This window comes from Rhinatrema bivittatum, chromosome 14 (assembly GCF_901001135.1).
Source record: "Rhinatrema bivittatum chromosome 14, aRhiBiv1.1, whole genome shotgun sequence".
Classification (NCBI taxonomy): Eukaryota; Metazoa; Chordata; class Amphibia; order Gymnophiona; family Rhinatrematidae; genus Rhinatrema; species Rhinatrema bivittatum.
In genome coordinates this window covers 53,648,367-53,670,829 of record NC_042628.1, presented here as the reverse complement: position 1 = coordinate 53,670,829, position 22,463 = coordinate 53,648,367, and the positions used below count along the sequence as shown (strand labels likewise).

The 22,463-nt window shown below is 44.8% G+C and overlaps 1 protein-coding gene across 1 annotated transcript in view; it reads right to left on the bottom strand.

The window, feature by feature from the left end:
- ATP1A3 (ATPase Na+/K+ transporting subunit alpha 3) overlaps nt 1-22,463 on the bottom strand; it is a 116,602-nt gene that overhangs the window by 8,791 nt on the left and 85,348 nt on the right. Inside the window, exons 10-17 of the mRNA XM_029577136.1 lie at nt 11,321-11,430; nt 10,140-10,274; nt 9,101-9,293; nt 7,563-7,738; nt 2,595-2,731; nt 1,720-1,870; nt 564-732; nt 301-455 (exon numbers count right to left, since the gene is read on the bottom strand). Coding sequence (XP_029432996.1) covers nt 301-455; nt 564-732; nt 1,720-1,870; nt 2,595-2,731; nt 7,563-7,738; nt 9,101-9,293; nt 10,140-10,274; nt 11,321-11,430 — 1,226 coding nt within the window. The remainder of the gene's footprint in view (nt 1-300; nt 456-563; nt 733-1,719; nt 1,871-2,594; nt 2,732-7,562; nt 7,739-9,100; nt 9,294-10,139; nt 10,275-11,320; nt 11,431-22,463) is intronic.

Genomic DNA, 22,463 nt, shown 5'->3' with positions numbered 1-22,463 from the left:
TGAAGATGAAAGGACAATGGATAAAGGAGAATATTGATGGATGATGGGTGGATGCAGGAAAAGAGAGATGGATGAATATATGATGGATTGATGGACAGAGTGAGAGATAACTGAAAGAAAGGGAAGATAATATTGGGAAGAATAGATGGGTGACCATATGGATGGATGAACACAGGAAAAGGATGGATAGAAAATGGATGAATGGATTCAGAAAAAGATGGACAGCTACATGGAAAATAGTTGGCTCATATAAGGATTGTATGAATAAAGTAAGCTACAGGAAAAATATCTGAAACCCACCATATCAGTTCCCAGATCAATGCACAGGATGGTGATGGTTCCCAGAGGCAGGGGGATATTGGCCATGATGAATAGTAGGAAGGGTGTGATCTCAGGGATGTTACTGGTCAATGTGTAGGCAATGGACTTCTTCAAGTTATCAAAGATCAGACGGCCTGCAGAGGAACAATATCATGGGCATAATCAGAGGTGAAGGAAGCTCAGAGCAAGCAAGTTAGCAGCAGATGGATAATGGAGGCAGGGAAAGAGATGAGCTGAGTTACCTTCTTCCACTCCTGTAACAATAGAGGCAAAATTATCATCTAAAAGAATCATATCAGCAGCTTGCTTGGATACATCGGAACCAGCAATGCCCATGGCAACACCAATGTCAGCTTTCTTCAAGGCAGGCGAATCATTTACACCATCACCAGTCACAGCTACAATGGCACCCTGGAAGGAAGGCGGGAAGGAAGACACAAAGAGACCAAGTCAAGACAGCTGGGAACAAGTCAGTCTCTTTTTAAGCAATTTGATAATAGTTGAAGACAGGTGACCTGTTGTGTATTATGCTTATCCTGAATAAACCATCCAGACGGATAGCCATGTAAGTATGCATAACAAAAATAATGCAGAGGCTGGTGGTACCTCATAGACTAACAGATTTATTGAGGCATAAGCTTTCAAGGACAAAAGTCTACATTCTTTATAGACAGGGGATCTGCAAATACAATTATTTATTTTTAAACAATCATTTTTTCAGTAGTTGGTTGGGTTGGAAGAAGATCACAGATCTCAGGAGTGCAGCTTCTCCTAATCACTGCACAGCTCTCTCTCTAGAAGGTAATCCAGAGGAAGATTTAAAAAAAAAAAAAAAAAAAGTGTGTCTATGTAGCCAATTCTCTTTTACTGTGCAAAAGAAGGGAATTGAATTAAATATAGCAGGGGTCACGTTTTATTGGAAATGTCCTTCCTCTTCTAGCTGAGGTAAAAATAAGGGACAACACAGCCACTCTACAGCAGAATCATCCCAAATGTAGTGGGCACCACTGGCTTGATGGAAAAGAACTTCCAAGAGCCTGTGCATATTACATAGCATGAACTCCAGAACAAAGCGTACGAGAGATTAAGATCATACCCAATCTTCCCTGGATTACATTCATTCCTGTCACGTTAAACACAAAACAAACCCATTTGGAGACACTACCCCACTCCTGATAAACCTAGACCTCTTCCCTTCTGTCCCCAACACATAAAGCTTGACAACATTCCTTTAGTAAAATATTTGAAGATCATATTTATGCAAAGGAACTTGGGTGTTTTTCACTACAAGTAGGGAATACAAATACCAGAATGCACTGGGATAGAATTGTTATACCCTCAGTACAGAACTGACACAGAGGAAGAGAAGAGGGACAGAGGGTTGGGAAAGGGCAGCACCTGTCGTTGGCAGCCTTCCACAATGATGAGCTTCTGCTGAGGGGAGGTGCGGGCAAAGACGATCTCAGTATGGTTCTGCAAGATCTCGTCTATCTGCTCCACACCCATGTCCTTCAGGTCTGTCCCATGGATAACGCAGGCTTTGGCATCCCTGTGGAAATGCAAAAAAAAAAAAGCAAGAGTACCTCAGACAACCAGGCAGGTTGGGGTTTCAGGGAAGGGGAAAGAGAGACAAACCTCAAGCATAACCAATCACTATGCAAGTTTTGGTCCTAACATTCCCCAGAGGCTGCTATGAACGAAAGTAACAAGCATTACATTCCTGTAGAAATGGAGTTGGAAAGAAGAGTAATAGGAATGTTTTGCCCTGCATCTGTATTGCCAGACACCTATGTTGCATACAATCTGAAATGCCCTCCCACTCTAATAGGCCACTCAGCCTGTCCCTGGATTATCTGGAACCATCTTGGAATCCTAAGAAGTCTTGAGGCACATAGCAGCAATCTTTAATTTGGGCAAAAAAAAAAAAAAAAAGCCAATTGCACTATACTGATTTTGGAAGCAAATACATGCAGAAATGTAAAGTTATCCTGAAACATCAGCTCTCCTTGGATGTTACTGCCAAATTAATAATACCTAATGCATTGTTAAGAAGTTATTACTTTAGCCCCACATATTTTGAGGAGGGCCAATCAGCTGGTATCTTTCAGTTTTTGCTTTGCAGTTTTACAGTTTTCTTGTATTTCTTTTCATTTTCCCTTCCAAATCCCAGTGGTTTCTATGTGCTGCTTTTTGCCCAATTCAGAGATGGCTGCTGGATGCCTTAGGTTTACAGCTATTGTTTGATCCATTACTCTAGGCATCTGCTGGCTTACCTGGGGTTTACCTGACTGACAGGGATGTTCAATCGAGCTGCAATGTCCTCCACTGTTTCATTACCCTCAGAGATAATTCCCACACCCTTGGCAATGGCTTTGGCTGTGATTGGATGATCCCCAGTTACCATGATGACCTTCAGGAAGAAAAGACAGGTCGTTCAAATACAAAAATTTGAAAGATGGTAGATGAGAGGCTGTCATACAAAGATTTTGGTAACTGTGATAACCCTTACATGTTGTGTTTCAGAATCACACCTGGATAATGCATGGTGCCACTGTATTATGTGTGATAATTTTGGTGGCTCCTCCCGCTTGTGTCTTTCAATGTTAAAAATAAGTCTAGGTGGAAAACTGTACATAGAACTAGAGTCACTATATGAAACCTGGCTTTTTCAGTCAATTTTTAGCTGAATTCTATCATGAAAAAGGTTTAATTTTTAATGTCATTATTTGCCTGCCCTATGAAACACCTTTCCACTCCAAGAACTTTTTCCATGACAATTTGTAAGTTAAACAGAAGGTGGCAGCATAACAGTGCTGCCACCTTCTAGAGTCCTTGGCAGCTGCAACACATTGGTTTAATCAGAGCTTCTTTTCAGGTTGTATTTGCTGGTACTAAGTACCAACACCTTTTTCCATCAGCTATTTGATTTGCCCTGTGAGCCCTCAAAATAACATGCATCCTGCATGTGAGTACCAGCATCTTTTTTTTCCAGAAAGATAGCACTGGGTTTAACCCCTGAGTCAGAATGAGCTGCTAACATCACCCTGAGCAGTGTTCAGTTAACAACTGAGATATGCCATTAGAAACTGAGGGAGAAAGGGAGAGACAGTTACACTGAGATTAAAAGCTGAGAGAAACGTTTTGCAAACACAGTTTATAAGTGCTGTAAAGCTGTTTTCTGACAGGAAACATAAGGCAATCTAGTTTTCTCTCAGTTCATTTTAACAGAATAGCCCAGACAATGACTGGGAGATTGTCAGGAACCTTAGATTTGACTGAAATAGGCAAATTACTTTATCAGTGTGTAAAAATCCAGTTTATTTTCCCCTTGCTGTTATAGTTTTTAATATTTTTGTGTTCACTGTATACCCTTCTTAATAATAAACTTTTTAGTTTATTAGCTGTGCTTTTGTGACTCATCAGTGACCAGATAATATTAAATTGCCATCGATTACAGTATTTTTGGATGTGTGGACTATAAATACTTTTCTGGGATTTGTGTAGTAACAGTGTCCCCAGAAACCATCAGAGAATAACTTATTGACAGTATATTTGCCTAGAGGCAAATTTTAACCCAATTGGCCAGTGGAAGGTTACCAGAATAGGGGCATATGCAGGTGCAAGTAAGGACTGTGCAGTGCATGGTGGGACTCTCATAACCAAGAGTTGACTTCTGATGGTTGTTAGGAGTAGAATGGAGGTGTTATATAAGAACATAAGAAATTGCCATGCTGGGTCAGACCAAGGGTCCATCAAGCCCAGGATCCTGTTTCCAACAGAGGCCAAACCAGGCCACAAGAACCTGGCAATTACCCAAACACTAAGATCCCAAGCCACTGATGCAATTAATAGCAGTGGCTATTCCCTAAGTAAACTTGATTAATAGCAGTTAATGGACTTCTCCTCCAAGAACTTATCCAAACCTTTTTTGACCCAGCTACACTAACTGCACTAACCACATCCTCTGGCAACAAATTCCAGAGCTTTATTGTGCGTTGAGTGAAAAAGAATTTTCTCCGATTAGTCTTAAATGTGCTACTTGCTAACTTCATGGAATGCCCCCTAGTCCTTCTATTATTCGAAAGTGTAAATAACCAAGTCACATCTACTTTTTCAAGACCTCTAATGATCTTAAAGACCTCTAATCATATCCCCCCTCAGCCGTCTCTTCTCCAAGCTGAACAGCCCTAACCTCTTCAGCCTTTCCTCATAGGGGAGCTGTTCCATCCCCTTTATCATTTTGGTTGCCCTTCTCTGTACCTTCTCCAACGCAACTATATCTTTTCTGAGATGCGGCGACCAGAATTGTACACAGAATTCAATGTGCGGTCTCACCATGGAGCAATATAGAGGCATTATGACATTTTTCGTTTTATTAACCATTCCCTTCCTAATAATTCCTAACATTCTGTTTGCTGTTTTGACTGCTGCAGCACACTGAGCTGACGATTTTAAAGTATTATCCACTATGATGCCTAGATCTTTTTCCTGGGTGGTAGCTCCTAATATGGAACCTAACATCGTGTAACTACAGCAAGGGTTATTTTTCCCTATATGCAACACCTTGTACTTGTCCACATTATAAGTGAAGTAGTAGCCTAGTAATTCAAGTAATATATTAAAAACCAGGGAAGCTACAGTTCAAATCCCACTGCTGCTCTTTGGGCATATCACTTATACATTCCATTGTCTTGGGTACAAAATTACAGGGTCATTTATCAAATTGTGTTATGGTGTTTTTACATGCATTAAGGTGTTTTTGCAAATGCCTTAATGCACATGATAAGCACCATAATGCATGGTACAATGCAAATTTTTAAAAGGGGAGGAGTCAGGGATGGGATTTCCAAAAATGTGGGCTGGCTTTGCAAAGCAGGAGAGGGAGGGGAGAGGGGAGAGAGAGAGAGAGAGAGAGAGAGAGAGAGAGAGAACCTCTGTGGGTAACACCATAGTAAGCAGCTATTTATGCTCCTATAGGAGGCCCACCTAGTAACTCGAGGTGAGGTTTATGTAGTAGTGTAGGGGTTAGGGGCCACTTTTACATGCAGAGTGAGATGTACAGTACACTCTTGTGAATATTTGATGTCCTTCGGAGTGAGGAAACTCACACAAAGATAAGATTTGTACAATGTCCTTTCAACCTAGCTTGATGTTACCCAGGTAGAGAGTCCATCAAGCTAGGTTGAGAGAACATTGTACAAATCTTATCTTTGTGTGAGTTTCCTCACTCCGAGGGACATCAAATATTCACAAGAGTGCACTGTTCTGTTCGTACGTCTCACTCTGCATGTAAAAGTGGCCCCTAACCCCTACACTACTACCTAATCCTCACCTCGAGTTACTAGGTGGGCCTCCTATAGAGATATAAATAGCTAACTACTAGAAGGGCTTTGTGCTTTCTGCTGTGATTCTCTGTGGCCTAGGGCTGCACCTTTTGCTTATTTTAAAGTGTTATTTTTTAATTATTTTTACTTTTTGTTTCAGGAGGATATTATTTATAAAAGGAATGTTCTCTTGCTGGTATTGTTCTGCAAAAACATTTGTGACTTGATGGTTGTAGCTGGTCCATGTATGTTAATATCCTGTTTTTTTAATTAGGTCTGTAACATTGAATTTACACATATTTTTGGAGTGTTAAGTTTAACTGTACATCGTTTGTGATGTTTTTTGGTTATTGTACATTGTTAAAAAGCATTTTTTTAAATGATTCAGTGGGTTTTAACTTGAAATAAATAAATGTAATTTGAGATAGGCTAACCTCCCACTGCATGCATAAAAATGTAGCTCCTGCTCCTCTTATGGAAATCAGAACTGCAAGTTCATGCATGCAAAGGGGTAAAACCAGGTCAGGATCAACCTGTCCCAGTTGACGCAGAGGTACCTAATAACCTATAGGATAGCAACGCACAGTTTCACCAACAGCGACACTGAGGAATGGAGGAGTAGCCTAGTGGGCAGGGCAGTGGGCAGAGACCTACCAAAGCCTGGCCTCAAATCCCACTGCTGCTCATTGGGCAAATCATGTCACCTTCCATTGCCTCAGGTACAAACTTAGGGGCGGATTTTAAGAGCCCTGCTCGCCTAAATCCGCCCAAATCCGGGCGGATTTAGGCGAGCAGGGCCCTGCGCGCCGGTGAGCCTATTTTACATAGGCCTACCGGCGCGCGCAGAGCCCCGGGACTCGCATAAGTCCTGGGGTTTTCGGAGGGGGGCGTGTCGGGGGCGGGACCGAGCGCAGCGCCGTTTTGGGGGCGTGTCAGGAGCGTTACGGGGGCGGGTCCGGGGGCGTGGTTACGGCCCGGGGCGGTCCGGGGCGTGGCCGCACCCTCCTGACCCGCCCCCAGGTCGCGTCCCGGCGCGCTAGCGGCCCGCTGGCGCGCGGGGATTTACGCCTCCCAGAGGGAGGCGTAAATCCCCCGACAAAGGTAAGGATGGGATTTAGACAGGGCCGGGCGGGTGGGTTAGATAGGGGAAGGGAGGGGAAGGGGAGGGGAGGGCAAAAGAAAGTTCCCTCCGAGGCCGCTCCGATTTCGGAGCGGCCTCGGAGGGAACGGAGGTAGGCTGCGCGGCTCGGCGTGCGCCGGCTATACGGAATCCATAGCCTTGCGCGCGCCGATCCCGGATTTTAGCGGATACGCGCGGCTCCGCGCGTATCTACTAAAATCCCGCGTACTTTTGCTTGCGCCTGATGCGCCAGCAAAAGTACGCCTATTCGCGCGGTCTGAAAATCTACCCCTTAGATTGTAAGCTTTCTGGGAAGGGGGAATACATCCTGTATCTAAATGTAACTCTCTTTGCTTTTTCCTCTTCTTGTAACCAGCAACCCTGGTTTCCACACGCCTCAATCCTGTACCCCATGGTTCTCATTCCCAGACCTCACATACCGGGGGCCTGGTAGTCCTTCACTCCACATCCTAAGCTCTGAATCCCTCGCCCCACAGTCCTTGGGGTCCCTCTCCATCCCTGGATGTCTCACCTCTGGCTGCTCTGTCCATGAGCTCATATGCCTGGCCTCCCTCTCTCCAGGGCCTCTTCATCCTGGCTCTTGTATCCCTAGGTTCTCTATGCCTGTGCTCCTCATCTCTGGACTTCCCAACCCTGGATCCCTTTATATCTGGGCTTTTAAGTCTTGGGCCTTTCACACCTGCATGTCCCTTGCCCCCGTACCCTTGAACTTTCCATCACATGGGCTCCCCATATCTGCAGCTCTTACCCCAAGCACAGCACCCCCGATCACTAACCTTGATTCCCGCACTTCTGCACTTGCCCACAGCATCAGGCACAGCCGCCCTGGGTGGGTCAATCATGGACATCAGACCCACGAAACAGAGGTTATCGGTGCCGAAATTCACATCTTCTGTATCGAAGGCGAAGCCCTTGGGATACTGCTCCTCAGGGAGGAGATAGTGGCAGAATCCTGGCAATCAAACCAAAATTACAGGTGAAGGAAAAGCATGGAAGCGAGTCTCTCACCCACCCACAACAAGATCAAGGAGTTCAGCAGACTCTGCACATTTAGTAACTGAAAGCAAGCTACAAGGGAAGGAAATGCACATACAGCCAGAGAAGAAAATGATGAGCTCACAAGTCCGTCTCTAATCCCCTGAAAGAATCCCCTCTGACCCTGCATTTCTCCCATCATTCCATGAGAGACAGATGCATTGATGCAATTTCTACCTAATTAAAAGTATCAGGAAGAGTTTCTGAGCTCACCCATCTCCTCCTGGGGAGGGAATTATATTCAGGAAGGGGCCCCAGCTGCAATCTGAAGAGCTCAGCACAGACACTGCTCTAAATTTTCTGAATCACCCGGACAGGCGCACGGTGCGCAGGTCCCGAAGGGAAAGGATGAGTGGATTTTCTCTTTGAAAACTGCCCTAGGAGAAAATACCAGCAGAGATCTGCGCCTGCTTTTTCTCTGAAAAACAGCAGGCATGGTGTGGAAAATCCACATTTATGAGCGCTGTTTCCTCCCTGACCTGATCCCACCTCAGATCCCATGAGTAAGAGCTGTTGATTCTCACGCATCTTTTTACCCACATAAGGGTGAGCAGTTTTCAGGCAGCCCCTGCATACCCAGGTCAGTGGCTTGTGAACTTTTCCCTCCCCATGTTACTGGAGGGGATGTCCTGAATGTACTGCTACTGTACTTTACTGTCATCCACTTTTAAAGAACTACAAGCCCCCATTCAGCGCTGTGCACACACACATCAGAGACAGCTAGAATGGCCACCTAGCTCCATGTTATGAGGAGCAGGAAAATCCAGTCCTGCTTTTACCCCATTGCATGCAGGGACCCATTTACCTATTAATGGGGCATTCAGAACTCTAGGACCCTGAATGCAATGGGGTAAACCAGGATGGGATTAGCCTGTTCCTTAAGATATGGAGCAGGTGGTACCCCTAGAGACAGTCCCTGCTTTGTTCTACAATGTACACAGAAGGGGAAGCCATCATTCAGTGTTAGTGCAGGGTACACAGCAGGGGAAGCCATCATTCAGTGTTAGTGCAGGGTACACAGCAGGGGAAGCCATCATTCAGTGTTAGTGCAGGGAACACAGCAGGGGAAGCCATCATTCAGTGTTAGTGCAGGGAACACAGCAGGGGAAGCCATCATTCAGTGTTAGTGCAGGGAACACAGCAGGGGAAGCCATCATTCCGTGTTAGTGCAGGGTACACAGCAGGGGAAGCCATCATTCCGTGTTAATGCAGGATACACAGCAAGGGAATTACCCACCGATACCATCTCTCCAAGCTCTGTCATATATGATGTGCTTACCCAGTACCCTCTCCCCCAGGCCGCCCAGTTCCAGATATGCATTCTGAAAAGCCTCCTTCATCTCCTCATCCAGTTGCTGCTCCTTGCCCTGGAGGAGGATAGTGTTACAGCAGTCCAGAATTCTCTCAGGGGCTCCCTTCATCACCAGCAGGTAGCGGTTGTCATTGGGATCTTCAGTCTCATGAATGGAGAGCTGGGAGCGCAAACAATGACCATTTCAACAATATACATGGGCTAGCTGCAATCCTATTGAAAATTCAGTGGAAGATATGTGATCCCTACTTCCCCAGAGCAACACAGTACCCTGTCCCCCGTTTTCACGGCACACTTCCTCTATCTGACTCGACTGATGCTAGAACGCTTCCCTTTTTTGCTCTTCTTCTGGTCCAGTTGCCAGCCTCCTTTTTCCTGCCTGTCCTTCCCACTGCCTCCATCCAGCGTGCATGCTTTTTTGCCAAGAATGCACATTCTATTGCTGGGAGCGCCTCCTAGTGGTCCGATCCAGAACAATGCAAAATGACAAGGATACCACAAGTTTGACAGATATGTGTATGATATTTAGGGCTTCTGATTTTAAGCATTTATAAATTGTAAATTTAGATGTGTATTTTCCAGATACATTTGGGGGATGTTTATCGGTGTATTCGTGGCACAGGTCCTATTGTTGTGTGCCTCTTCTGGTTGAAACACAAAGATTCATTTGCGCAGCTGAGGCATGGAAAAGGCACAAAGTGGAGGATCCAGAACAGGCAAAGGAGGGGTGAGAGAGCATTAGGGAAAGTGCTTTCCAGTGTTTATCTAATAAACCTTTTTTTTAAATTGCATCCAGGATGTTTTATCGGGGTTTATTGCTTAAAACCTAAAATGAGAAACCCTAATTCCACAGTATATACAGTATAGAAGATATTGAGCTATCAGAGGCCTAAGCTCTACATCCTGTCTGTTACCATCTAATTAAGCATTTGGACCAAGTAAAAGTCAGGGGCTAACTGGCATTTAGCAGTAGAGAAGAAATACGAGGTAAGAGGTCTGGCATTACCTGGTATTTGTTGGTGGAGTTGAAGGGGATTTCTGCCACCTTCTTGTTCTTTTCACGCATAAGTTTGACCGAGCCACAGGATAACTCAATACATTTCAGTAGGGCCGATTCTGAGGCATCCCCAGCCACATCACGCTGCGGATAGCAAGGTCACGAGGAGAGTGGAGACAGTATGGAAAGAGGATCACGAGGAGACAAGAGGCAGAAAACAGGATGGGAAGCAAGGCCGGAAAAGCAAACATCAAAAATCAGATCACAAGGTGATTGTCTCCTTTCATCTATGCTAGTGCCAGGGAGAGGGGCTCCCTCAGTCTGTGCTAATGCCAGGGAGAGGGGCTCCCTCAATCTGTGCTAATTCAGGGTGAGGGGCTCCCTCAGTTTGTGCTAATGTAGGGAGAGGGGCTTCTTCAGTCTGTCCTAGTGTCAGGGAGGGGGGATCCCTAGTCCGTATTAATGCCAGGGTGAGGGGCTCCCTTAGTTTGTGTTAATGCAGGAAGAGGGGCTCCCTCATTCTGTGCTAATTCAGGGTGAGGGGCTCCCTCAGTTTGTGCTAATGTAGGGAGAGGGGCTTCTTCAGTCTGTGCTAGTGTAAGAGAGAAGGGCTCCCTCCGTCTGTGCTAGTGTCAGGGAGAGGAGCTCCATCTGTGCTAATGCCAGGGTGAGGGGCTCCCTCAGTCTGTGTTAATGCAGGGAGAGGAGCTCCCTCATTCTGTGCTAATACAAGGTGAGGGGCTCCCTCATTCTGTGCTAATACAGGGTGAGGGGCTCCCTCAGTCTGTGTTAATGCAGGGAGAGGGGCTCCCTCAGTCTATGTTAATGCCAGGGAGAGGGGCTCCCTCATTCTGTGCTAATTCAGGGTGAGGGACTCCCTCAGTTTGTGCTAATGTAGGGAGAGGGGCTTCTTCAGTCTGTGCTAGTGTAAGAGAGAAGGGCTCCCTCCGTCTGTGCTAGTGTCAGGGAGAGGAGCTCCATCTGTGTTAATGCCAGGGAGAGGGGCTTCCTCAGTCTATGTTAATGCAGGAGAGTTACTCCCTCAGACTGTGCTAATGCCAGGGTGAGGGGCTCCCTCAGTCTTTGCTAGTGTCAGGGCAAGTGGGTGCCTCAGGCTCGGCTGATGTCAGGGCTGGAGTTCCTTCCCTCCTGTTTTCTTAAAGATTTCTTTCTTATGTGCCATGGGTTACCTTTAGGACAGGGATGTTGTCATTGCCAGCTTTGAATACGGCCCGATTACACAGTGCAGCGATTCGAGACAGAGCTACCCAGGTAGGAGAGCTTTTATCAAACGAGGCGCCTACAGGTATGGGATAAGAAGCAGAGAAAAGAAGAAAGTGTTGTCCGTGCCTGAGATACAGAATTCAAAAACTGTTTATCCATCTCTACATTCTGATGTGCAGTTCCAAAAAGCTGGTTGCCATCTACCTTTGCACAAGGCTGTATGTTTGTAAATTTGGTTTTATCCTTACAAAGCAGATTTTCAAAGGCTAAAAGTACCCGTATTGTTTCAAGTTTAGAGCTATGGACAGTGCCAGGCACTGTAATACTAGAGTTCATTGTAACGCTAGAGGTGTATATAGTACGGGGCTGTGTAGCACTAGAAGTATATATATATATATATACTTGTGCTACAATGCCCTGCACTGTACATTACTGTAGTCCTATACAGTACTGTACTGTATATACTTCTAGTTATATTAAATATATATATTTTAAAATGTTTATATTCTGTACACATCTATATGTGTGGGATATTCTTACAATACCCTACATTGTACATAAATCTAGTCCTGCACTACTCTGCCCTGTACTGTATACATACTCTAGTGCTACATTGCACTATATTATATATACATACCTCTAGTGCTACACTGCCCTGCACTGTACATAATGCTAGTCCTACACTGCCCTGAACTCAATATGGCTCCTAGTGCTACACTGCCCTGTGCTCTTATATTCATCTGCCACACTGTATACTGATACACTGCCCTGCACTGTATATACCTTTAGTATTGCAATGCCTTGCAGTGCACATAACTCTAGTCCTATACTGACCTATAATCTATATACCTGGACCTGGTATTTATCAGCAATGACAGTATCTCTGATGTTGTACTGGATGATCATCTGGGATTCAGTGATCACCCGATGGTGTGGTTGAGTATTAGAATGCAGGCAATGAGGTTTCATTCAAAGGCAAGGGTCCTAGACTTAAGGAAAACTTTGTTAAAATGGATGGGGGAGTACCTTAAGGAGTCATTTGCTGGATGGGAAAATCTAGGAGAAGTAGAAGAGTAGTGGGTAAAACTAAAAGGAGATATTAAAAGGGCTACTAACCTTTTTGTTAGGAAAGTAAATAAAAGGAAGAGGAAAAAGAGGCCATTATGGTTTTCTACAGAAGTAGCTGAAAAGGTACAGGAGAAAAGGTTAGCATTCATAAACTACAAGAGATCACAGAAAGAGGAAGACAGGCAACAATATCTGGAAAAGCTGAGAAGCTGGGAAAGTAGTCAGGAATCCAAAAATTCAAATAGAAGAAAAAAAACAACAAATAAGGTAAAACAGGGGAACAAGACTTTTTCTTAGATATGTTAGTGATAGAAGGAAGTGCAAAAATAGCATTGTGAGACTAAGTGAAGTGGAGGAATATATTAAAGGTTGATGAGGAAAAAGTGAAATTGCTTAACTGTTCACTGTGGAAGAGCCAGGAACAAGACCACATAAAACAAACACATATAAGATAAAGTGAGGTAGGGACTTCTGACTATGATGTGTGCTTGATTGGATGTTGGGGGTTTGAGCTCCGGAGTGTCTCTCCTAAAAATCATTACTTTTCGAAGTGAAGTGTCTGCAATTTACATCTGTGAAGTACCTACCTACTCTACATTCTAGCTGGAAGCTTAAAACACTTTCAATCAAAGCAGTCGTTAAGTGGTTATAAGCACAAAAGTGATGCGATTTGGCTGGGACAGAAAGCAGGCATAGACAAAAATGGTGGAGAATGACGGTGCTGACAAGATGCTGGCCAACATTTCTGAAGAGGCCTTACAGCAGATCGCCAAGAACGTTATGTCGGCTCTAGATGATCATTTAATTAAAATACAAGCGGCAGTGGAGGAAATAAAAGGAAGTTTGGAAGGGCAGTCAAAGCTTCTAGATTATGTGGAGTAATGTATTTCATTGCAAGCAGAAAGGACGCTGAAAGGAAGGAGATCACTGACTTGAAGAAGAAAAATGTTGCTTTGCTGGACCAGATCGAGGATCAAGAGAACCGGAGTCAACAAATCAATTTAAAAATTGTTGGGCTGCCGGAATCACTTCAAAAAGAAAATCTATATAATTTCATGGAACAGTGGTTGCCTGAGAGCCTGGGTCTCATCTTCCTGAATGATTGCCTGTGATGTAGAGGATCCATTGGATGGGCCCACCACGAGATTCAGATGGTAAGCACAGAGCCATGATGGAGTGGATACTAAATTAGTCTCATAAGACTAAGATCTTTCAGGCATATCGTCAGCAAGAGCTTATCAAGTACAGGGGCAGTAAGATCCTCCTTTTCAATGATTTCTCAGCACACATAGCAGCACCCAGTAAAGAAATGACAGGGCTCAGAGCTGCTCTGTAGAGGCGTCCGGTTTCCCCTACTGTTCCTGGCCAAACTATGAGTTCAACATGGGAATAAAGTGCTGTACTTCTCCAAGAAGAGTGAAGCGATAAAGATCTTGTCTTCTTTGTCTATGTCTGATGGGGATTGCGAATGTTCTCAAACTGTTAAGCAGCAGGTTTAAGAGTGGTAAAATGGCAGCCGTTAATTCTGATTCTTTCTCGTGCACTAACTGCAGTAGTTTGATCCAGTTTTTTCAGTTGGGTTCACAAAGGATCAGTGGCTTTAGTTTTTTCAGTATTGAGCCCTGCCCAAGTGGATAGGACCCTATTTTTACCGAGTGGAGCTTTGTGACTGTTCATAAGAACATAAGAAGAACATAAACACCACAACAAAGGACTGCTTTTACAAATTGCAAGTCCTTAAAAAGTTAAAAACTCTCCTTCACTTCAACGACTTTCGCCTAGTACTCCAATCCATTGTCCTAACAAAAATTGACTATTGCAACTCCCTCTTACTCGGACTCCCCTCTAACTCAATCAAACCCCTACAGATGGTCCAGAATTCCGCCGCCAGAATCCTCACAAACTCCAACAAAAGAGAACACATCACCCCCATTCTCCGCAACCTACACTGGCTACCTATCAAGCACAGGATTCTCTTCAAAGTCCTTACCATAATTCACAAAGCAATTCACAACATCTCCCCCATCAACTTAAAATCACCACTTCGACTGCACACTTCCTCCAGACCCATCAGAAACGCTTACAAAGGCACATTGTATGCACCACCTGCAAAAACTTCACTTAAGAAACGAGCTCTATCCGCTGGAGGACCCCACCAATGGAATGCGCTCCCCCCAGATCTACGACTTGAATCTAGCCACCCGGTATTTAAAAAAAAGCTAAAAACTTGGCTCTTCACCCAAGCTTTCCCAGACACTTAAGCAAAATCCAATTGGATATCAGCAGCCCTCAGTTCGGAACTTACTTAGTTCAGTTATCTTTTCTAATGCCAGTTATATTTTTTGTCATACTTACGCTCTTGTCACATGCTATCTTCACTACCACATTGTTCATTCTTTTACGTAAAACCGTTTCATTTTTCTGTATAAGATGATTTAATTTGTTCAAATCGTTTCTAATGTATCTTATTCATAGTTTCTAATGTATTTTATTTATAGCCCCTAGGCATGTTTCTATATCTAGGGGAGATTGAATTACTGTTCAAACTGTAGTATGGAGTGTTCCTGTTCCATTATTTTATGTATAACCTAGGGCCTCTACTTAGGCCTTGGGCATGTTTATTTCTGTTCCATGTAAACCGGATTGATTTGTATTTCTTACAAGAACTTCGGTATATAAAAATCCTAAATAAATAAATAAATAAGAAATTGCCATACTGGGTCAGACCAAGGGTCCATCAAGCCCAGCATCCTGTTTCCAACAGTGGCCAATCCAGGCTACAAGTACCTGGCAAGTACCCAAAAACTAAGAATATCCCACACTACTGATCCTAGTAATAGCAGTGGCTATTTTTTTTTTAAGTCAAACTTGATTAATAGCAGTTAATGAACTTCTCTTCCAAGAACTTATGCAAACCTTTTTTAAACCCAGCTACACTAACTGCACTAAATTCCAGAGTTTAATTGTATGTTGAGTGAAAAAGAATTTTCTCCAATTAGTTCTAAATGTGCTACATGCTAACTTCATGGAGTGCACCCTAGTCCTTCTATTATCCAAAAGAGTAACAGATTCACATTTACCCGTTCTAGACCTCTCATGATTTTAAAGACCTCTGTCATATCCCCCCTCAGCCATCTCTTCTCCAAGATGAACAGCCCTAACTCTTTAGCCTTTCCTCATAGGGGAGCAGTTCCATCCCCTTTATCATTTTGGTCGCCCTTCTCCATCGCAACTATTTATTTATTTATTTATTTATTTATTTATTTATTTGACAGCTTTTCTATACCGACATTAAAGTACACATCATATCGGTTTACATAATAACAAAAGGTGTAAATTACAAATAACAGGGATGGGGGGGAGGACAACTGAAAGAAGGTTCAAAAAACAGCAAACCTGGCAAACTAAATGAAGGAGAGAAGCAGGATAGAGGTAACATGATTAACAAGTCTGGGAAGTATACAGGTTATTCAAGAGTATTTTATTTACAAAATTTACAAATGGAACTGATAAGATTACTTGGTCTAGAAGGTTGGATTACACTGATTAAGTAGGGTTTAGCAGGGTTAGAAGTTTATTAGACTGAGTAGGCTGGCGAAGGGAGGGGGCAGGGCAGTGGTGTCAAAAGAGTTAATCTGGAAAGGCCTGGTGATAAAGCCAGGTCTTTAGCAGTTTTCGGAATTTATATGGGCATTGCTCCAGGTGGAGGTAGGGAGGAAGAGAGTTCCAAAGGGTGGGGCCCACAATGGAGACGGCACGGGTCCTTGTTGCTGAGAGTCGGGCTTTCTTGAGTGAGGGGACTTGTAGGTGCATTTAAGGTTCGTTCTGGTGGGGCGGGCGGATTGAGCGGGTTGGAGAAGTTCATTGAGCCATAGGGAGTTATGATTGTAGATAGTTTTATGTATGATGGTGATGGTTTTGAACAGGATACGGGAGGGGATGGGGAGCCAGTGTAGGTCTTTGAGGATGGGGGTTATATGGTCTGATTTACGTGCGTTACTGATTATCCTAGCTGTCGCATTTTGAAGTATCTGGAGAGGTCTGATAGTGGAGAAGGGGAGGCCAAGGTACAATGAGTTGCAGTAATCCAACTTCGACGTTAGGGTAGCTTGGATAACAGTTTTGAGATCATGGGTATGGAGTAGGGGCTTGAGCTTTTTTATGACCATAAGCTTATTAAAAACCTCCTTTTATGACGGAGTTGTTGTGGCTCTTGAGGCTCAGATGAGGGTCAATTAGTACACATAGGTTTCGTACAGCGGGTTGTGAACTGAGGGAGGTGGTCGAGGGGTCATTAGATGGGGTCAGCATAAGGGTCTGTTGGTTATGGATGAGGAGGAGCTCAGTTTTTGTAGAATTGAGGGCGAGTTGAAGGGAGGTGAGCAGTGTGTTAATGGAGGCAAGGCATTTCTCCCAGAAGGATATGGTGGCAGGTAGGGATTCACGGATAGGGATGATGATTTGGACATCATCTGCATAGATGTAGAATCTGAGTCCGAGATCAGAAAGATGATGGCAGAGAGGGAGGAGGTATATGTTAAATAGGGTGGAGGAGAGGGAGGAGCCTTGGGGTACTCCTTGAGATAGGGTGAAAAGGGAAGATTCTGATGGGCCAAGTTTTACAGAGAAGCGTCTGTTGGTGAGGTAGGATCTGAACCACAGGAGGGCGGTGCCAGAGATTCCAATGTCGATTAAGCGGGAGATGAGCAGTTCGTGGCTTATCGTGTCGAATGCCGCTGAAATGTCGAGGAAAGCGATGAGAAAATTATGACCTTGGTCGAGGCCAGTGAGGAGGAAATCCGTGAGTGATAGTAGGAGGGTTTCAGTACTTAGGTTTTTGCGAAAGCCGAATTGAGAGGCGTGGAGTATGTTATTGTCGTCAAGGTATTCCATGAGCTGGGCATTTACTACCTTCTCCATGATTTTTGAAATGAGAGGGAGGTTGGAGATAGGACGATAGTTGGAGGGGTCTTTGGGGTCAAGAGAAGGCTTCTTTAGGAGGGGTTTGACTATAGCATGTTTGAGGGGATCCGGGATTGAGCCGGTGGACAGAGAGCAGTTAATAATATTTGCTAGGGGTTGGGCAATAGTAGTGGGGATGGAGAGTGTTGAGTGAATTTTTCAGGGAGGGGGGTTGTGGATGGGCTTAGGAGGGAGGGGCATGTTAATAGCTGTAGGGGGAAACCTGAGGAGTATGCTAGTTATTTTGTTGTGGAAAAAACGAGCGAGTTCTTCGCATTTTGTGCTAGTTTCTTCCTCAGCGATGAATGGGGTGGGGGGGTTGGTGAGGGTAGCAACATAGGAGAAAAGGGCTTTCGGATTGAAAGTGTATTGATGGATTTTGGAGGCGTAGTTGTCTCATTTGGCATTTTGAATGGCCAGGCGGTAGGTGTGAAGGTAGGATTTGTAGGAATTGGAGTGCTGAAAGGTAGGGTCTTTGCACCAAGCTCTTTCTTTGAGCCTAAGGTTGTGCTTCATTTGACGAAGTTCCTTTGTGTACCAGGGTTTGTTATTGGAGGGAGCGGTACATTGCTTACGGGTGATGATGAGGCATAACTTATCGGCAATGTCTTGAGTGATACTGATCCAAGAGCTGAGTGCAGTGTCAGGGGATGAACAGTCAAGGTTGTCCATGGATTCAGAGAGAACAGAGGTGAGCTCTTCAGTATTGCAGGTTTTGCGGTAGGAGAAGGAGTTGTTATTTTGTGGGTGGTTACAGGGTTTATAGGCACTAAGGGTAATCCGGGTCTCAATAAGTGCATGATCAGACCATGGTACAGGGGTACATATAGGTGGCAATGGGGTCTGGATACAAGAGTTGGTGAAAATGAGGTCCAGTGGATGCCCCGCATTGTGTGGGGGTGCTGCGATGGTTTGGGTGAAGCCTAGGGCCTGCAGGGCAGTGAGGAAGGTTTCACAGGATGGTGAGAGGGGAGTGGAATCTACATGGAGGTTGAAGTCTCCTAGTAGTATGGCGGGTTTTTCATTGTTTATATTATTGGAAATGAGTTCGATGAGGGGGGAAGGGTTTTGTTCCAGGAGACCAGGGGGGGCATAGATGAGGCAAATTTGGAGGTTGGTAGATTTAAATAGACCGACTTCCAGTTTCGGTGGAGGGTTGATATTCATGGGCCTGAGTTTAAGGGATTTTTTGGAGATAAGGAGGATGCCACCACCTTTCTTTTTTTGTCTGGGGATGGAGAAAATGTCATGGGATAATGTAGGGAGCTGGTTCAGGATAATAGTGTCGGTGTCCTTGAGCCAAGTCTCTGTAACAGCACAGATTTCAGGTTTGTAATCATGGATCAGGTCATCTATAATGTGGGGTTTTTTGGTAATGGAGTGGGCATTAATTAGCAGGAGCGTTAAAGAGGTGAGGCCAAGGAGTTGAGTTAAAGGGGAGGCAAGGATGGGGAGAAGGGATTTGTGCTTTGCTTGTGGGTTAGCAATGCGAAGAGGGGTGGTCTGGGTATGGTGGGGTGTATACGGAGTATGGGGAAAAATGAGAGAGTGGGGTGGGAGTATGAGGGCATGGTGGGAGAGACCTCCGGGGGAGGAAGCAGACAGGGGAGCGTGGGGGGCGGGGAGAAGAGAAGGTGGAGAGGGAGGAGGAGGGATGGGTGAGCAGCCGATTGAAGTTGACTTGTGGGATAGATACAGAACAGTAAATAAACATTTGATAGCTGTATTACAGAGCGATGGTACCAGGTACAGCAGCTGAAGGAGAATACAGTGCAGAACTAGCAATACAGTGCAATACTAGCAATACTAGCAAAAAGACAAAGCAGAGTCAGATACAGAAGTTGGAAAACAGTGTTGAGCAGTTGGTGTTAGTGGTATGGAACTGAAAAATTAAACGCATACCAGTCCTCGTGGGGGTGAGTAAGCGTAGCTCTGAGTGAGAGAGTCGTGTCTTGGAGAGCTTTGGAGATGGAGTAGAAGCAGCGTGGATAGAACAAACGCTGAATTCAGATGGAAATATTGGGAGCAGATTGATCAGGGTACAATGGTGCTGCAGGCAGGATTTGAGCTCAGAACGGCGGGGGGGGGGGGGGGGGGGAAGGGGAGAGAAGGGGAGCACAAAAGGGCGCACTAAGGGGCAGGCCGGCAGGGAGGCAGGGCTTTAACTTGCCTGCAGCCCCGGATGATGATGCGGCAGGGGCGGTCCAATTCCGCGTGGTGATCGGCTGGGAGGTCTCGCAGGTCGAGGGGGCTCCGGGACCCCGATGGGTCTGCGCCGGCCGCGCGGGAGCCCTCAGCCTGGTCGGGAGGTCGAGCGGCAAAAGAGGAAGTGCCGGCAGGGAGGCTGTATCTTTTTCACGCCGGCCGCGCGGGAGCCCTCAGCCTGGTCGGGAGGTCAAGCAGCGAAAGAGGACGTGCCTGTCAGGGAGGCTGTATCTGGTCGCTGTTTCTTTCTTGAGGTACAGCGACCAGAACTGTACACAGTATTCAAGGTGCAGTTTCACAATGGAGCAACACAGAGGCATTATGACATTCTCCATTTTATTCACCATTCACTTCCTAATTCCTATTGAGAAATTATTACTTACCTAACAATTTCCTTTTCTTTACAATAGTCAGATAAATCCAGAACCAGTGGGCCATACACCTCCACCAGCAGACGGAGACTGAGCAAAGCTGACACCACAGTACATATACTCCTGCAGTGACATCAGCCTGCCAGTATTCTCTTCGAAAGCCAATTGTGGATATAGTGGCAAAAACTTGATCAATAACAGAAACCATTTCAGTACTCAGCCAACAGGAAACACTGAGCTCAAAGAACATATTAACACTAGTCTAGGGACTGGACTAAAACTCACCAGTAACCCCTGGAACACGTAGCCACACAGGAGAACCATAGCACAATCATTCGGCAACTAAGGGTGGGAAGCCGGATTCATCTGACTATCTTAAAGAAAAGGAAATTATCACGTAAGTAGTAATTTCTCATTTCTTAGTGTCTAGTCAGATGAATCCAAAACCAGTGGGATGTACCCAAGCTATTCCTGAACAGGGCGGGAGGCTTCCCGCGGTCCAGTCAAAAACTGCATGTGCAAAGGCTGTGCCCTCTCAGGTCTGCACATCCAGACGATAATACCTGGAAAAGGTGTATAAGGAGGACCATGTTGCAACTCGGCAAATGTTGACGGGCGACAACAATCTAACTTCTGCCCATGACACTGCCTGAGTCCTAGTGGAATGAGCCCTAACCTGACAACAGCTATTCAGCATCCACATAGACAGGCGTGTCCGCCTCTTTAATCCAGGAGGTACTGTAGCCCACTAAGCCGGCTCACCCTGTTTATTACCACTGGGGAGGACAAACAGGTGATCCGTCTTCCGGAAAGGTTGTGAAACCTCCAGTTAGCTCATGATATGTCTCTTGACATCCAAGAGTTGCAAGAGATGATATTCCTCCGCATTTCTTTCCCTATCCAGAGAAGGCAGGGAAATGAATTGATTCAAGTGAAAATCTGAGACCACTTTTGGCAAAAAGAAAGGAACAGTACACAGCTGTTTCACCCCTAGAATCACTCGGAGGAACAGCTCCCAGCAAGTCTAGGCCTGCAGCTCAGAAATTCAACGCACAGAACAAAATCACCACAAGAAACACTGTTTTCAAGGTCAATAACCACAAGGAAAGGTTATGCATTGATTTAAACATAGGGCCCGCTAAGAAATCCAGAACCAGATTAAGACTCCACAAGGGCACCAGTTACCACAAGGGAGGACAAAGATGCTTCATTCCTTTCAAGAAATGGGCCACATCTGGATGAGCTGACAAAGGACTACCATTTACCTGAACCCTGAAACAGGCAAGAGCTGCTACTTGTACCTTTAAGGAATTAAGGGCCAACCCTTTAAATGATCTGGAAAGGAATACAACGAATGAGATGATACAAAATTATTCAGAATAGTTAAATGACAAGTGGATTGTGATAAATTGTAGGAGGATCTTGAAAGACTGGAAGATTGGGCATCCAAATGGCAAATGAAATTTAATGTGGGCAAGTGCAAGATATTGCATATAAGGAAAAATAACTCATGCTGTAGTTACACGAATTTAAGTTCCATATTAGGAGTTACCAGCCAGGAAAAAGATCTAGGCATCATAGCGGATAATACATTGAAATTGTCAGCTTAGTGTACTGCAGCAGTCAAAAAAGCAAACAATGTTAGGAATTATTAGGAAGGGAATGGTGAATAAAATGAAAAATGTCATAATGCCTCTGTATCGCTCCATGATGAGACTGCACCTTGAGTACTGTGAACAATTCTGGTCGCTGCATCTCAAAAAAAGATATAATTGCACTGGAGAAGTACAGAGAAGGGCAACCAAAATGATAAAGGGGATGAAACAGCTCCCCTATGAGGAAAGGCTAAAGAGATTAGGGCTGTTCAGCGTGGAGAAGAGATGACTGAGGTGTTTAAAATCACAAGAGGTCTAGAATGGGTAAATATGAATCGATTATTTACTCTTTCAGATAAGAGAAGGACTAGGGGGCATTCCATAAAGTTAGCAAGTAGCACATTTAAAACTAAAATGGAGAAAATTCTTTCACTCAATGCACAATTAAGCTCTGGAATTTGTTGCCAGAGGATGTGGTTAGTGCAGTTAGCGTAGCTGGGTTTAAAAAAATATTTGGATAAGTTATAGGAGGAGAAGTCCATTAATCAAGTTGACTTAGGGAATAGCCACTGCTATTATTGGCATCAGTAGCATGGGATCTACTTAATCTTTGGGTACTTGCCAGGTACTTGTAGCTTGGATTGGCCACTGTTGGAAACAGGATGTTAGGCTTGATGGACCCTTGGTCTGACCCAGTATGGCAACTTCTTATGTTCTTAACCCTTTATTCAACCCACCCTGCAAAAATTCCAAAATGAGTGGGATCTTAACCAAATGAGGAACACCACCTCGATCTTCACACCAAACCTCAAACACTCACCAAGAACATGGAGAACGTTCTCGCTTAGCAAGGTGGCAATATCCACACTTCAGCAATCAAGCCCTCTTAAGGGGCTTGATTAAGAGTC